The sequence below is a fragment of the Salmo salar genome, chromosome ssa02 (genome assembly GCF_905237065.1).
Source record: "Salmo salar chromosome ssa02, Ssal_v3.1, whole genome shotgun sequence".
Classification (NCBI taxonomy): Eukaryota; Metazoa; Chordata; class Actinopteri; order Salmoniformes; family Salmonidae; genus Salmo; species Salmo salar.
In genome coordinates this window covers 83,580,871-83,598,874 of record NC_059443.1, presented here as the reverse complement: position 1 = coordinate 83,598,874, position 18,004 = coordinate 83,580,871, and the positions used below count along the sequence as shown (strand labels likewise).

Genomic DNA, 18,004 nt, shown 5'->3' with positions numbered 1-18,004 from the left:
GTACCTCACCACATCTGGCACCAGGGTTACACACACATCAGTACCTCACCACATCTGACACCGGGGTTACACACAAATCAGTACCTCACCACATCTGGCACCGGGGTTACACACAAATTAGTACCTCACCACATCTGGCACCGGGGTTACACACAAATCAGTACCTCACCACATCTGGCACCAGGGTTACATACACATCAGTACCTCACCACATCTGGCACCGGGGTTACACACACATCAGTACCTCACCACATCTGACACCGGGGTTACACACAAATTAGTACCTCCCCACATCTGGCACCGGGGTTACACACAAATCAGTACCTCACCACATCTGGCACCAGGGTTACATACACATCAGTACCTCACCACATCTGGCACCGGGGTTACACACACATCAGTACCTCACCACATCTGACACCAGGGTTACACACAAATCAGTACCTCACCACATCTGACATAACTGGCACCCACACAGTATCTACCTCCTCCTGCAGTTTGGTCATGGTGTGGGGGTTACCTTGTTGGGGAACACAGTACCTATCTCCTCCTGCAGTTTGGTCATGGTGTGGGGGTTACCTTGTTGGGGTACACAGTATCTATCTCCTCCTGCAGTTTAGTCATGGTGTGGGGGTTACCTTGTTGGGGAACACAGTATCTACCTCCTCCTGCAGTTTGGTCATGGTGTGGGGGTTACCTTGTTGGGGAACACAGTATCTATCTCCTCCTGCAGTTTGGTCATGGTGTGGGGGTTACCTTGTTGGGGAATACAGCATCTATCTCCTCCTGCAGTTTGGTCATGGTGTGGGGATTGGATGCCAGGTTATAGGCCAGGAAACTCATAGTAGTGCTGCTGGTCTCGTAGCCACCGAAGATGAAGATCATGGCCTGAGACAAGATCTCATGATCAGTCAGTCCTGTGGAGGGAGAGGAGAGGAGAGTAGAGGAGAGGAGAAGAGAAGAGAAAAAGAGAGAGAGAATAGTTTGTAACAGTTGTGTATTTGTTACAGTAGTTTACAGGTGTGTGTTTGTAACAAGTTTGTGTATATAACAGTTGTGTTTTTGTGACAGTAGTTTACAGGTGTGTGTTGGTAACAGGTAAATGTAACAGGTGTGTGTTTGTATCAGTAGTTTACAGGTGTGTGTTTTTAAAAGGTGTGTGTTTGTAACAGTAGTTGACAGGTGTGTGTTAGTAACAGGTGTGTGTTTGTATCAGATGTGTGTTAGTAACAGTAGTTAAGAGGTGTGTGTTTGTAACTGTAGTTTACAGGTGTGTGTTGGTAACAGTAGTTTACAGGTGTGTGTTGGTAACAGTAATTTACAGGTGTGTGTTGGTAACAGGTGTTTGTTTGTAACAGTAGTTTGTAGGTCAAATGTATTAATATAGCCCTTCTTACATCAGCTGATATATCAAAGTGCTGTACAGAAACCCAGCCTAAAACCCCAAACAACAACAATGCAGGTGTAGAAGCAGGGTGGCTAGGAAAAACTCCCTAGAAAGGCCAAAACCTAGGAAGAAACCTAGAGAGGAACCAGGCTATGGGGGATTAATTGTCAGATTCAACAGAAGATCTCTTTGTTTCTTGGGACCTAGAACAAGCATCTCTGTTTTGTCCGAGTTTAGAAGTAGAAAGTTTGCAGCCATCCACTTCCTTATGTCTGAAACACAGGCTTCCAGCGAGGGCAATTTTGGGGCTTCACCTTGTTTCATTGAAATGTACAGCTGTGTGTCATCCGCATAGCAGTGAAGGTTAACATTATGTTTTTGAATGACATCCCCAAGAGGTAAAATATATAGTGAAAACAATAGTGGTCCTAAAACGGAACCTTGAGGAACACCAACATTTACAGTTGATTTGTCAGAGGACAAACCATTCACAGAGACAAACTGACATCTTTCCGACAGATAAGATCTAAACCAGGCCAGAACTTTTCCATGTAGACCAATTTGGGTTTCCAATCTCTCCAAAAGAATGTGGTGATCGATGGTGTCAAAGCAGCACTAAGGTCTAAGAGCACGAGGACAGATCCAGAGCCTCGGTCTGACGCCATTAAAAGGTAATTTACCACCTTCACAAGTGCAATCTCAGTGCTATGATCGGGTCTAAAACCAGACTGAAGCATTTCGTATACATTGTTTGTCTTCAGGAAGGCAGTGAGTTGCTGCGCAACAGCTTTTTCATTTTTTTTTGAGAGGAATGGGAGATTTGATATAGGCCGATAGTTTTTTATATTTTCTGGGTCAAGGTTTGGCTTTTTCAACAGAGGCTTTATTACTGCCACTTTTGGTGAGTTTGGTACACATCCGGTGGATAGAGAGCCGTTTATTATGTTCAACATAGGAGGGCCAAGCACAGGAAGCAGCTCTTTCAGTAGTTCAGTTGGAATAGGGTCCAGGATGCAGCTTGAAGGTTTAGAGGCCATGATTATTTTCATCATTGTGTCAAGAGATATAGTAGTGAAACAGTTGAGTGTCTCCCTTGATTCTAGGTCCTGGCAGAGTTGTGCAGACTAAGGACAACTGAGCTTTGGAGGAATACACAGATTTAGAGAGGAGTCCGTCATTTCCTTTGTAATGATCATGATATTTTCCTCAAAGAAGTTCATGAATTTATTACTGCTGAATTGAAAGCCATCCTCTCTTGGGGAATGCTGCTTTTTAGTTAGCTTTGCGACAGTATCAAAATACATTTAGGATTTGTAACGTGGGTTGTAAAGGGGACCAAAGGGGCGTGTGAAGTGCTCATATTTAACTTCAATGAAACACTATAACAAAATAACAAAAACGACCGTCAACAGTTCTGTCAGGTGAACATACATTAAACAGGAAACAACTACCCACAAACCACAGGAAAAAAACACCCCTACTAAATATGACCTTCAATTAGAGGCAACGAGGAACAGCTGCCTCCAATTGAAGGTCAACCCAATAAACCCCATCTAGAAATAGACAAACTAGAAATCAAACATAGAAATAGAAGACAGAACAAACACATAAACATCCCCTGTCATGCCCTGACCACTCTACCATAGAAAATAACAACTTATATTGGTCAGGACGTGACAGGATTGTTCTTATTTTCCTCAATTAAGTTGGAAAGGTGTGTGTTTGTAACAGGTGTGTGATGGTAGCAGTAGTTTACAGGTGTGTGTTAGTAACAGGTGTGTGTTTGAAACAGTAGTTTACAGGTGTGTGTTTGTAACAGTAGATTACAGGTGTGTGTTTGTAACAGTAGTTTACAGGTGTGTGTTTGTAACAGGTGTGTGTTAGCAACAGTAGTTTACAGGTGTGTGTTGGTAACAGGTGTGTGTTTGTAACATGTGTGTTTTTAACAGTAGTTTACAGGTGTGTTGGTAACAGTAGTTTACATGTGTGTGTTTGTAACAGTAGTTTACAGGTGTGTGTTTGTAACAGTAGTTTACAGGTGTGTGTTTGTAAAAATAGTTTCCAGGTGTGTGTTTGTAACAATAGTTTCTAGATGTTTGTTCGGCAGGTACCTTTTGTCTGTTCCTGCCCTGTCTTTGTGTCGTTGCCTTTTTGAGAGTCGATCATCAGTTGTAAGAAATCCACCTGACTCTGCGAATTAAATTAGGTCAAATATGTCCAATCACAGCCAACACAAACAGATTCTACTGGATCTGGTCCAATCACAACCAACATGAACAGATTCTACCGGATCTGGTCCAATCACAGCCAACATGAACAGATTCTTCTGGATCTGGTCCAATCACAACCAACATGAACAGATTATTCTGGATCTGGTCCAATCACAACCAACACAAACAGATTCTAATGGATCTGTTCCTATCACAACCAACACAAACATATTCTAATGGGTCTGTTCCAATCACAACCAACACAAACAGATTCTAATGGATCTGGTCCAATCACAACCAACACAAACAAATTCTATTGGATCTGTTCCAATCACAACCAACACAAACAGATTCTAATGGATCTGTTCCAATCACAACCAACACAAACAGATTCTAATGGATCTGGTTCACAAACTACTTCTCAGACAGAGTTGTTTGTCAAATCGGAGGGCCTGTTGTCCGGACCTCTGGCAGTCTCTATGGGGGTACCACAGGGTTCAGATCTCTGGCTGACTCTTTTCTCTGTATATATCAACGATGTCGCTCTTGCTGCGGGTGATTCCCTGATCCACCTCCACGCAGACGACACCATTCTGTATACATCTGGCCCTTCTTTGGACACTGTGTTAAAACCTGTTGGGGCTAGGGGGCAGTATTTTCAAAGAGAATATGCATATTATTAGTAGATTTGGATAGAAAACACTCTGAAGTTTCTAAAACTGTTTGAATGGTGTCTCTAAGTATAACAGAACTCATATGGCAGGCAAAAACCTGAGAAAAAATACAAGCAGGAAATGAAAATGTTGTGGCTGTACTATTTTCAAGTCATTGCCAATAAAACACACAGTGACAAAGGATTTGCACTTCCTATGACTTCCACTAGGTGTCAACAATCTTTATAAAGTTGTTTGAAGTGTCTGTGATGAACAGAGACCGGATGAGAAGGAAGGGAAGTTGATGTCCCTGGGATGTCGTCACTTCATTATTGCGCACTCATGCGCGTTCATGTGAGGTGAGACCTTTTTCAAAACGTCTTTCAAGACACAGGAGAGGTCCGGTTGAAATATAACTGATGTTTCACGTTAAAAATGGCCCAAAAGATTGATGCTAAACAACGTTTGACATGTTTGAACGAACGTAAATAGATTTTTTTTTTTACTTTTCGTCGTGACTTTTCCCTCCCGCGCCCTACATTTTGAGTAGCCTACCAAACGCGCTAACAACACGGAACAACATGGAGTTATTTGGACATAAATTATGAACTTCATAAAAAAAAAAAACATTTGTTGTGTACCTGAGATTCCTGGAAGTGCCTTCTGATGAAGATTATTAAAGGTAAGGGAATATTTCTAATGCTATTTATGATTTTAGATGATTCCAACATGGCAGCTATCTGTATTGCGTAGTGTATTTTTCTGACCAGAGTACTCAGATTATTGCAAAGTATGCTTTCCCAGTAAAGTTATTTTGAAATCTGTCAATGCGGTTGCATTCAGGAGATGTTAATCTATAATTCTTTGAATAACAGTTTAATACTTTAACCACGTTTTATAATGAGTATTTTTTGTAAATTCACTGGCAGTTTTGGGGGAGACACATTTTCTCAACGACACACGCCGATGTAAAATGCTGTTTTTGGATATAAATATGAACTTGATAGAACAAAAATGCATGTATTGTCTAACATAATGTCCTAGGAGTGTCATCTGATGAAGATTGTCAAAGGTTAGTGCATAATTTTAGCTGGTTTTCTGCTTTTGATGATGCCTGTCCTTGAATTGAAAATGGATGTGTGTACTTTTTTGGCTATGTACTCTCCTAACAAAATCTAACTTTATGCTTTCGCCGTAAAGCCTCTTTGAAATCGGACAATGTGGTTCGATTAAGGAGATGTTTATCTTTTAAATGGTGTAAAATAGTTGATTGTTTGAGAAATTGAAATTATTAGATTTTTGATGTTTTGAATTTCTCGCCATGCTAGCAATCCCGTCAGTGGGATTCTATCCCCAAACGAGCTTCAATGCCATACAACACTCCTTCCGTGGCCTCCAACTGCTCTTAAACGCTAGTAATACCAAATATATGCTTTTCAACCGTTTGCTGCCTGCACCCGCCTGCCAGACTAGCATCACTGCTCTGGACGGTTCTGACCTAAAATACGTGGACAACTACAAATACCTAAGTATCTGGCTAGACTGTAAACTCTCCTTCCAAACTCATATCAAACATCTCCAATCCAAAATCAAATCTAGAATCGGCTGTCTATTTCTCAACAAAGCATCCTTCACTCACGCCGCCAAACTTACCCTAGTAAAACTGACTATCCTACCGATCCTCGTCTTCGGCGATGTCATCTACAAAATAGCTTTCAATGCTCTACTCAGCAAATTGTATGTAGTCTATCACAGTGCCATCCGTTTTGTTACCAAAGCCCCTTGTACCACTCACCACTGCGACGTGTATGCACTAGTCGGCTGGCCCTCGCTACATATTCGTCGCCAGACCCACTGGCTCCAGGTTATCTATAAGTCTATGCTAGGTAAAGCTCCGCATTATCTCAGCTCACTGGTCACAATAACAACACCCACCCGTAGCACGCGCTCCAGCAGGTATATGTCACAACGTCCACAGAAGGTGGCGCCAGTCCCCGGTCGTGCGGCGCTCAGCGGTTGTCGTCACCGGCCTACTACCTGCCACCGATCCATGTTTCATGTGTCTGTTAGTTATGTCTGTTTAGTGCGCACCTGTTTCTTGTTTGTAATTAGTGGGAGGGTATTTAGTTTGTCAGTTTCTTGTTTGGAGTTGTGCGGGATTGTTTCGTGTTACATTTGGGTTTAGGGCTGGATTTATTTTTCCTATGTGTTTGATTTACACGACGCTGATATTAGGCATTAGGGTTGCCGGGCTGCGTCCCGTGTATTTTGAGTTTTGGAGCTGTTCTACATCCTGCTTGTGTTTTGCACCCTGCCTAATCGTTGTATTCACTCTGGACTTAATTAAATATTTTTCTACAGACCTTTTGTCTCCTGCGCCTGACTCACCCGTTTCCTGCTCCTTGAAAGACGTGACAGTATATCTCACTCGTCATCACCAAAGCCAACACCAACGTTAGCCACCTTTCCTTCCAGTTCTCTGCTGCCAGTGACTGGAACGAATTGCAAAAATCGCTGAAGCTGGAGACTTACATTTCCCTTACTAACTTTAAACATCAGCTATTTGAGCAGCTAACCAATCGCTGCAGCTGTACATAGTCCATCTGTAAATAGCCCACCCAATCTACCTACCACATCCCCGTATTGTTTTAATTTACTTTGCTGCTCTTTTGCACACCAGTATCACTACTTATACACCATCATCTGCTCATCATCATCTGCACATCTATCACTCCAGTGTTAATCTGCTAAATTGTAATTACTTTGCTACTCTGGCCTATTTATTGCCTTACCTCCTCATGCCATTTGCACACATTGTATATAGACTTTCTTTTTTTCTATTGTGTTATTGACTGTACGCTTGTTTATCCCATGTGTAACTCTGTGTTGTTGTTTCTGTCGCACTGCTTTGCTTTATGTTGGCCAGGTCGCAGTTGTAAATGAGAACTTGTTCTCAACTAGCTTACCTGGTTTTAAATAAAGGTGAAATAAAAAATAAAAATAAAAAGATGGGGAGAGGTCTACCCGTAATAAAGAGATGCTCTGCTTTTTTGACACCACACTCCAAAAAGCAAGTTCTGCATGTTCTAGTTTTGTCTAATCTTGATTATGGTCCAGTCGTGTGGTCCAGTGCTGCAAGGAAAAACCTAGTAAGCTGCAGCTGGCCCAGAACAGAGCGACACGTTTTGCTCTAATTTTAATCAGATGGCTAATATTAATACTATGCATGCCAGTCTCTCTTGGCTAAGAGTTGAGGAGACTGCATCACTTTTTATTAGAAACATTGTGTTGAAAATCCCAAATTGTTAGCATAGTCAACTTACACACAGCTCTGACACACACTTATCCCACCAGACATGCCACCAGGGGTCTTTTCATAGTCCCCGAATCCAAAACAAATTCAAGAAAACGTACAGTATTATATATTGCTCAAATAAACAGCAAACCTGGTTTAAAAAAACAGATAAAGCAACACCTCTCCCCTATTTGACCTAGATAGTTTGTGTGCATGCATTGATATGTAGGCTACGTGTGCCTTTTTAAAATGTATGTAGTTCTGTCCTTGACTCATGATGTTCTGTATTATGTTTCATGTTTTGTGTGGACCCCAGGAAGAGTAGCTGCTGCTTTCGCAACAGCTAATTATTTTATTTATTAGGCAAGTCAGTTAACTTCTATGGGCTAGGTGGGACGCTAGAGTCCCATCTGCGGAACACAGCCAGTGAAATATCATGGCGGAAAATTAAAAAACAACAAAATTTCATAATTCAACTTTCTCAAACATACAACTATTTTCCACCATTTTAAAGATAAACTTCTCGTTAATCTAACCACATTGTCCGATTTCAAAAAGGCTTTACAGCGAAAGCAAAACATTAGATTATGTTAGGAGAGTACATAGACAAATATAATCACACAGCCATTTTCCTAGCAAGGACATGTGTCAATAAAACCCAAAACACAGCTAAATGAAGCACTAACCTTTGTTGATCTTCATCAGATGACACTCCTAGGACATTATATTACACAATACATGTATGTTTTGTTCGATAAAGTTCATATTTATATCCAAAAACAGCATTTTACATTGGCGCGTGATGTTCAGAAAATGTATTCCCACCAAAACGTCCAGTGAATGTGCACATCAATTTACAAAAATACTCATCATAAACGTTGACAAAATATACAACAATTATTTTAAGAATTCTAGATAGACTACCCCTGGATGCAACTGCTGTGTCAGATTTTAAAATAGCTTTACGGAGAAAGCACATTTTTCAATATTCTGAGTACATAGCTCAGCCATCACGGTGAGCTATTCAGACACCCGCCAAGTTCGGGGCAACCTAAACTCAGAATTAGTATTAGAAATATTCTCTTACCTTTGCTGATCTTCGTCAGAATGCACTCCCAGGACTGCTACTTCCACAAGAAATGTTGTTTTTGTTTGAAATAATCCATATTTATGTACAAATACCTCCGTTTTGTTCGTGCGTTCAGGTCACTATCCAAAGGGTAACGCGCGAGCGCGGAACGAGAGACAAAAAGTCAAAATGTTCCATTACCGTACTTAGAAGCATGTCAAACGCTGTTTAAAATCAATTTTTAACGTAAAATTGAGATAATATTCCAACCGGACAATAGCATATTACTTCAAGAAGAAAAAGAAGGAGGGGCACGCTCACGGGACCGAGCATATGCAATCCCTTTGTTGCCAGGCAGACCATTCAGAAACTGAGCTCCTATTATCTGCCCAGTGACAGGAAAATGCTCAAACCACTTTCTGAAGGCTTTAGACAGCCAATGGAAGCCTTAGGAAGTGCAACGTCACCCCACAGACACTGTAGCTTCGATAGAGAATCAAAAGAAGAACTACAATTCTCAGACTTTCCACTTCCTGCTTGGAATTTTCTCAGGTTTTTGCCTGCCATATGAGTTCCGCTTTACTCACAGACACCATTCAAACAGTTTTAGAAACTTCAGTGTTTTCTATCCAAATCTACTAATAATATGCATATTCTAGTTTCTGGGCCAGAGTAGTAACCTGTTTAAATTGGGTACGTTTTTCATCTGGCAATGAAAATACTGCCCCCTAGCCCAGACAGGTTAAGAACAAATTCTAATTTTCAATGATGGCCTTGGAACATTGGGTTAACTGCCTTGTTCAGGGGCAGAATGAAAGATTTTTGCCTTGTCAGCTCAGGGATTCAAACTTGCAACCTTTTAGTTTCTTGTCCAACACTCTAACCACTAGGCTACCTGCCTCCCCATGGGGATCTTAATAAAAATACAAAATACAAAAAATGCAAAACACAAACCGATTCTAATTGATCTGGTCCAATCACAACCAACACAAACAGATTCTAATATGAACGTAGATATTTGGGTCCCCATCATAGTTTTTTAAAATTACGACATGATATCGATATGGACGTTCCATATTGGTCACCATCACTAGTTACATTATATAGTTTCATAGTTACATAATAAGTAAATACAGAATATTAAAATATAAATACAAACGTTCAGATGAAAATATCAATATAACAATCAAATATAAATATAAAACATGATTACAGTTGAGTTCCCAGTGTCACGTCCAGATTTGATCTTAGCCAGCGAGGCATAAAAGAAGTCAGTCACCGCAGACGGGAAGAAAGAAAACTTCATCTTCTCCAAGATAGGACCTATGAAGGGAAACAACACTGGAGAAGGAGAGGAGGGGAGGAGGAGGGGAGGAGGGGAGAATAGGAGAGGAGGGGAGAGGAGGGGAGAGGAGGGGAGGAGGGGAGAACAGGAGAGGAGAAGAGGAGAGGAGAGGTTGAGAGGAACGTTTTATAGAAAGGTGTTCAACTGCATATGATTAAACAGTTCAACTTTGTGTCTGTGTGTCTGGGTGTGTGTGCATGTGTGGTCTCACCGAATAGGAGCAACAGTGGGTTGAACATGTCAAACTTGATCATTTTCTTAACATTGGAGACGAAGGGGTCTGAAGGGTTGTTCAGAGAGTCAATGTCCACACTGAAGGCTGTGCTGGTGACCACGTCCATACTGTAGGGCCCAAAGAACCTGCAACACAAACACAATTACACAACTACTGACCACAACTACTGAGCACAACTACTGACCAAACAACTACTGACCACACAACGACTGACCACAACTAGTGACCACAACTACTGACCAAACAACAACTGACCAAACAACTACTGACCACACACATACTGACCACACCTACTGACCACTCCTACTGACCAGCAACCGCCAACCGCCAACCACAACTACTGACCACACAACGACTGACCACACACCTACTGACCACACCTACTGACCATACCTACTGACCACAAATACTGGCCACACAACTACTGACCACACATCTACTGGCCACACACCTACTGACCACAACTACTGACCACAACCACACATAATGACCACACCTACTGACCACACAACTACTGACCACACCTACTGACCACAACCACACATAATGACCACACCTACTGACCACACAACTACTGACCACAACTACTGACCACAACCACACATAATGACCACACCTACTGACCACACAACTACTGACCACAACCACACATAATGACCACACCTACTGACCACACAACTACTGACCACAACTACTGACCACAACCACACATAATGACCACACCTACTGACCACACAACTACTGACCACAACTACTGACCACAACCACACATAATGACCACACCTACTGACCACACAACTACTGACCACACCTAATGACCACAACCACACAACTACTGACCACCAACCACAGACCACAACTACTGACCACAACCACTGACCACACCTACTGACCACAACTACTGACCACCAACCAGGTAGCCTAGTGGTTAGAGCATTGGGCCAGTAACTGAAAGGTTGCTAGATTGAATCCCCAAGCTTACAAGGTAAACATATGTTGTTCTGCCCCTGAACAAGTTAACCCACTGTTCCTAGGCTGTCATTGTAAATAACAATTTGTTTTTAACTGACTTGCCTTGTTAAATAAAGCTTAAATAAACACCTACTGACCACACACCTACTGACCACAACCACACAACTACTGACCACAAAACTACTGACCACACATCTACTGACCACGACCACACAACTACTGACCACAACTACTGACCACAACTACTCACCACAACTAAATCAAATCAAATGTATTTGTCACATGTGCCGAATACAGCAGGTGTAGAACTTACTGTGAAATGCTTACTTACAAGCCCTTAACCAAGAATGCAATTCAAGAAACAGAGTTAAGAAAATATTTACTAAATAAACTAAAGCAAAAAATATGTTAAAAGTTTGGGTGGCCATTTGATTAATTGTTCAGCAGTAATTTGGCTTGCGCCAGAGCCTGGACTCAAACCAGGATCTCGAGTGGCACAGCTAGCACTGTGATGCAGTGCCTTAGACAATTGCCCCACTCTGACACCGCCTTGTATATAGGTCCTGGATGGCAGGAAGCTTGGCCCCGGTGATGTACTAGGCCGTACACACTACGCTCTGTAGCTCCTTACTGTCAGATAATGAGCAGTTGCCATAGCAGGTGGTGATGCAACCGGTCAGGATGCTCTAGATGGTGCAGCTGTAGAACCTTTTGAGGATCTGGGGACCCATACCAAATCTTTTCAGTTTCCTTAGGTGCAAAAGGCGTTGTCGTGCCCTCTTCACGACTGTCTTGGTGTGTTTGGACCATGTTAGTTTGTTGGTCATTTGGACGCCAAGGAACTTGAAACTCTCGACACACTTCACTACAGCCCCGTCAATGTGAATGGGGGCATGTTAGGTCCTCCTTTACCTGTAGTCCACGATCAGCTACTTTGTCTTGCTCATGATCAGCTACTTTGTCTTGCTCACATTGAGGGAGAGGTTGTTGTCTTGGCACCACACTGACAGGTCTCTGACCTCCTCCCTATAGGCTGTCTCATCGTTGTCAGTGATCAGGCCGACCACTGTTATGTCGTCAGCAAACTTAATGATGGTGTCGGTGTCGTGCTTGGCCATGCAGTCGTGGGTGAACTGGGAGTACAGGAGGGGACTAAGCACAAACCCATAAGGGGCCCCAGTGTTGAGGATCAGCATGGCAGACTTGGGGGCGGCCCGTCAGAAAGTCCAGGATCCAGTTGCAGAGGGAGGTGTTTAGTCCCAGGGTCCTTAGCTTAGTGATGAGCTTTGTGGGCACTATGGTGTTGAACGCTGAGTAGTAGTCAATGAACAGCATTTTCACACCTGTTCCTGTTGTCCAGGTGGGAAAGGGCAGTGTGGAGTGGAATAGAGATTGCATCATCTGTGGATCTGTTGGGGCGGTATGTGAATTGGAGTGGGTGTAGGGTTTCCGGGATGATGGTGTTGATGTGAGCCATGACCAGCCTTTCAAAGCACTTCATGGTTACCGACGTGAGTGCTATGGATCTGTTGGGGCGGTATGCTAGTCATGTAAGCAGGTTACCTTTGCTTTCTTGGGCACAGGGACTATGATGGTTTGCTTGAAACATTTAGGTATTACAGACTTGGTCAGGGAGAGGTTGAAAATGTCAGTAAAGACACTTTCCAGTTGCTCCACGCATCCTCTGAGTACACGTCGTGGTAATTTGTCCTGCCCTGCGGTTGCACATGTAATATGCTGGTAGATATTAGATCAAACGGATTTAAGTTTGCCTGCATTAAAGTCCCCAGCCACTTGGAGCGCTGCTTCTGGATCAGAATTTTCTTGTTTGCTTATGGACTTATTTTTTATTTTTTTATTTTATCTTAATTTAACTAGGCAAGTCAGTTAAGAACAAACTCTTATTTTCAATGACGGCTATCGTCCCTTATACAGCTCGTTGAGTGTGATCTTAGTGCCAGCATCGGTATGTCGTGGTAAATAGATGGCTACGAAAAATACAGATGAAATCTTGGTAGATAGTGTTGTCTACAGCTTATCATGAAGTACTCTACCTCAGGCCAAGAGTGTGCAAAGTTGTCATCAAGGCAATGGGTGGCTATATGTGTGTGTGTGTGTGTGTGTATTATAATCAAGACTCAGAGGTGTAAGGTGAAAAGCCAGAGGTTAGGAAGCAGGACTCACTCCTTCACTTCGATGGTCTGGTCTTTATCTGCCTGCTTCTTCATTCCGTTCAGCAGGTTAGCAGAGTGCCGCTTCATGATACCAAACATCTAGAGGAGAGAGAGAGAGAGAGGAGAGGTAGAGAGAGGTAGAGAGAGGTAGAGAGAGGTAGAGAGGTATAGATGTAGAGAAAGAGAGGTAGCGGTAGAGAGAGAGAGAGGTAGAGAGAGAGGTAGAGAGGTAGAGATGGAAAGAATTTACAAAAAAAACAGAGCAAACTGGAATGCTATTTCGCCCTAAACAGAGAGTACACAGTGGCAGAACACCTGACCACTGTGACTGACCCAAACTTAAGGAAAGCTTTGACTATGTACAGACTCAGTGAGCATAGCCTTACTATTGAGAAAGGCCGCCGTAGGAAGACCTTGCTCCCAAGAGAAGACAGGCTATGTGCACCCTACCCACAAAATGAGGTGGAAACTGAGCTGCACTTCCTAACCTCCTGCCCAATGTATGACCATATTAGAGACACATATTTCCTTCAGATTACACAGATCCACAAAGAATTCAAAAACAAACCTGATTTTGATAAACTCCCATATCTACTGGGTGAAATACCACAGTGTGCCATCCCAGCAGCAATATTTGTGATCTGTTGCCACAAGAAAAGGTCAACCAGTGAAGAACAATCACCATTGTAAATACAACCCATATTTATGCTTATTTATTTTCCCTTTTGTACATTAACAATTTGTACATCGTTACAACACTGTATATATACATAATATGACATTTGCAATGTCTTTATTATTTTGGAACTTCTGTGAGTGTAATGTTTAATGTACATTTTTATTGTTTGTTTCACTTTTGTATATTATCGACCTCACTTGCTTTGGCAATGTTAACATATCTTTCCGACGCCAATAAAGCCCCTAGAATTGAATTGAATTGAGATGTAGAGAGAGGTAGAGATGTAGAGTGAGAGAGAGAGAGGTAGAGAGAGAGAGGTAGAAAGAGAGAGAGGTAGAGAGAGACAGAGAGAGAAGTAGAGAGAGGTAGAGAGAGGTAGAGAGAGGTAGAAAAAGAGAGGTAGAGAGAGAGAGGTAGAAAGAGAGCAAGAGAGAGGTAGAGAGAGACAGAGAGAGAGGTAGAGAGAGACAGAGAGGTAGAGAGACGTAGAGAGGGAGAGAGAGAGGTAGAGAGAGCGAGAGAGACAGAGAGAGAGCGAGAGAGAGAGGGTGGTTAGCAGAGTGATGCTTCATGATGAGAGTTGAATGCTAATAACCCGGTTACCGAGATTTACCGCCAATAACCACTCCCCTTTCCCAGGATAAGAGAGAAACTGGTAAATTATTTATATAAACATGACGTGTCCTTAAAAAAAGCTCCTTAGCGTTAAACCATTAGATCTTTGTGAAGAGAAGTGAAAGCCATCTGCATCTAATTATAGTCCTATATTGTGATTCAAGCATGTCATTAGAACGAAGAAGATAGGGGTCCTGGGTGGTGCAGCGGTCAAAAGCACTGGTGTTCAATCCCAGGCTGTGTCACAACCGACTGTGGCCGTGAACCCCATAGGATGGCACACAATTGGCCCAGCGCCGTCCGGGACCTTGGCTTATCGTACTCTAGCAACTCCTTCTGACAGGGCCGTGCACCTGCAAGCTGACTCGGGTTGTAAGTCGAACTGGGTTTCACATTAGTGCTGCTGACATCCAGGTCAAGCAGGAAGTAGGTGGTCAGGCGGGTCATGTTTCAGAGAACGCATGACTCCACCTTTGAATAATAACTTAAATAAGGTATCTGTTTTTTATTTTTTATTAATTTGCAAAGATTTCTAAAAACGGTTTTCGCTTTGTCATTATGGGGTATTGTGTGTAGTAGATTGATGAGGAAAAATGATAATTGAATACATTTCAGAATACGGCTGTAGCATAACAAAATGTGGGAAAAGTCAAGGGGTCTGAATACTCTTCTGAATGCACTGTATGTTCTGGAATCTAGAACAACATGCCATAATGCTAAAGAAATTAATCTTGGAGCCTTTAATAAGTTTCCTCTGTATATCCTGTTATACTGTTATATCCTGTTTCACATCCGGGTTACAAGAAGTCAAGAAGGCTGAGTTGCAAAGAAAAATAACTTAGTTATATAAAAAAAGTAATGCAGCCAAGACACTGGCTATAACAACTAAAGAAAAATAACTTAGTTTTAAAAAAGTAATACAGCCAAGACATTTGCTATAACAACTCAAGAAAAATAACTTAGTTATAAAAAAGTAATACAGCCAAGACATTGGCTATAACAACTAAAGAAAAATCGATATCTCTGTCCAGTGTCTGTGTTCTTTTGCCCATCTTAATCTTTTCTTTTTATTCTTTTTATTGGCCAGTCTGAGATATGGCTTTTTCTTTGCAACTCTGCCCAGCATCCCGGAGTCGCCACTTCACTGTTGACGTTGAGACTGGTGTTTTGCTGGTACTATTTAATGAAGCTGCCAGTTGAGGACTTGTGAGGCGTCTGTTTCTCACACTAGACACTCTATTGTACCTGCCCTCTTGCTCAGTTGTGCACCAGGGTCTCCCACTCCTCTTTCTAGTCTGGTTAGAGCCAGTTTGCGCTGTTCTTGGAAGGGAGTAGTACACAGCGTTGTACGAGATCTTCAGCTTCTTGGCAGTGAATAGCCTTCATTTCTCAGAACAAGAATAGACTGACGAGTTTCAGGAGAAGGTTCTTTGTTTCTGGACATTTTGAGTCTGTAATCAAACACACAAATGCTGATGCTCCAGATACTCAACTAGTCTAAAGAAGGCCAGTTTTATTGCTTCTTTAATCAGAACGACAGTTTTCAGCTGTGCTAACATAATTGCGAAAAGGGTTTTCTAATGATCAGACTGAAAGTGAAAGTGTTTCCTACAACCCGTCTTGATGCTGCTGCTGCCAGATTCATCAGCTCTGCGGTTGGTTCAATTATAACGCCTGGACCCGAAACCAGCTCATTGTGCAAACTGTCTCAAACTTCAAGCTACAGCTCTGACCCACTAAGTTGACTGTGCCTTTAAACAGCTTGGAAAATTCCAGAAAATTACGTTATGGCTTTAGAAGCTTCTGATTGGCTAATTGACATCATTCGAGTCAATTGGAGTTGTATCTGTGGATGTATTTCAAAGCCTACCTTCAAACCCAGTTCCTCTTTGCTTGACATCATGGGAAAAATCAAATGAAATCAGCCAAGACATCAGAAAAAACATTGTAGACCTCCACAAGTCTGGTTCATCCTTGGGAGCAAATCAAAATCAAATCAAATGTATTTATATAGCCCTTCTTACATCAGCTGATATCTCAAAGTGCTATACAGAAACCCAGCCTAAAACCCCAAACAGCAAGCAATGCAGGTGTAGAAGCACAGTGGCTAAGAAAAACTCCCTGGAAAGGCCAGAACCTAGGAAGAAACCTAGAGAGGAACCAGGCTATGAGGGGTGGTGAGTCCTCTTCTGGCTGTACCGGGTGGAGATTATAACAGAACATGGCCAAGACGTTCAAATGTTCATAGATGACCAGCAGGGTCAAATAATAATAATCACATTGGTTGTCGAGGGTGCAACAGGTCAGCACCTCAGGAGTAAATGTCAGTTGGCTTTTCATAGCCGATCATTCAGAGTATCTCTACCGCTCCTGCTGTCTCTAGAAAGTTGAAAACAGCAGGTCTGGGACAGGTAGCACGTCTTGTGAACAGGTCAGGGTTCCATAGCCGCAGGCACAACAGTTGAAACTGGAGCAGCAGCATGGCCAGGTGGACAGGGGACAGAAAGGAGTCATCAGGCCAGGTAGTCCTGAGGCATAATCCTAGGGCTTAGGTCCTCCGGGAGCAATTTCCAAACGTCTCAAGGTACCACGTTCATCTGTACAAACAATAGTACGCAAGTATAAAGACGATGAGACCACGCAGCCGTCATACCGCTCAGGAAGGAGACGCGTTCTGTCTCCTAGAGATGAACGTACTTTGGTGCGAAAAGAGCAAATCAATCCCAGAACAACAGCAAAGGACCTTGTGAAGATGCTGGAGGAAACAGGTACAAAGTATCTATATCCACAGTAAAACGAGTCCTATATCGACATAACCTGAAAGGCCGCTCAGCAAGGAAAAAGCCACTGCTCCAAAGGCGCCATAAAAAAAGCAAGACTACGGTTTGTAACTGTACACGGAGACAAAGATCGTACTTTTTGGAGAAATGTCCTCTGGTCTGATGAAACAAAAATAGAACTGTTTGGCCATAATGACCATCGTTATGTTTGGAGAAAAAGGGGGGAGGCTTGCAAGTCGAAGAACACCATCCCAACCGTGAAGCATGGGGGTGGCAGCATCATGTTGTGGGGGTGCTTTGCTGCAGGAGGGACTGGTGCACTTCACAAAATAGATGGCATCATGAGGAGCAAAAATGATGTGGATATACTGAAGCAACATCTCAAGACATCAGTCAGGAAGTTAAAGCTTGGTCGCAAATGGGTCTTCCAAATGGACAATGACCCCAAGCATACTTCCAAAGTTGTGGCAAAATGGCTTAAGGACAACAAAGTCAAGGTATTGGAGTGGCCATCACAAAGCCCTGGTCTTAATCCTATAGAAAATATGTGGGCTGAACTGAAAAAGTGTATGCGGGCAAGGAGGCCTACA

General features: G+C 42.5%; 1 protein-coding gene across 1 annotated transcript in view; it reads right to left on the bottom strand.

Annotated features, from left to right (window-relative positions):
• LOC106593876 (cytochrome P450 3A27) overlaps positions 1-18,004 on the bottom strand; it is a 31,442-nt gene that overhangs the window by 2,505 nt on the left and 10,933 nt on the right. The window contains exons 6-10 of the mRNA XM_045711211.1: positions 13,351-13,439; positions 10,171-10,319; positions 9,828-9,955; positions 3,499-3,577; positions 757-917 (exon numbers count right to left, since the gene is read on the bottom strand). Of these exons, the coding sequence (XP_045567167.1) occupies positions 757-917; positions 3,499-3,577; positions 9,828-9,955; positions 10,171-10,319; positions 13,351-13,439 (606 nt within the window). The remainder of the gene's footprint in view (positions 1-756; positions 918-3,498; positions 3,578-9,827; positions 9,956-10,170; positions 10,320-13,350; positions 13,440-18,004) is intronic.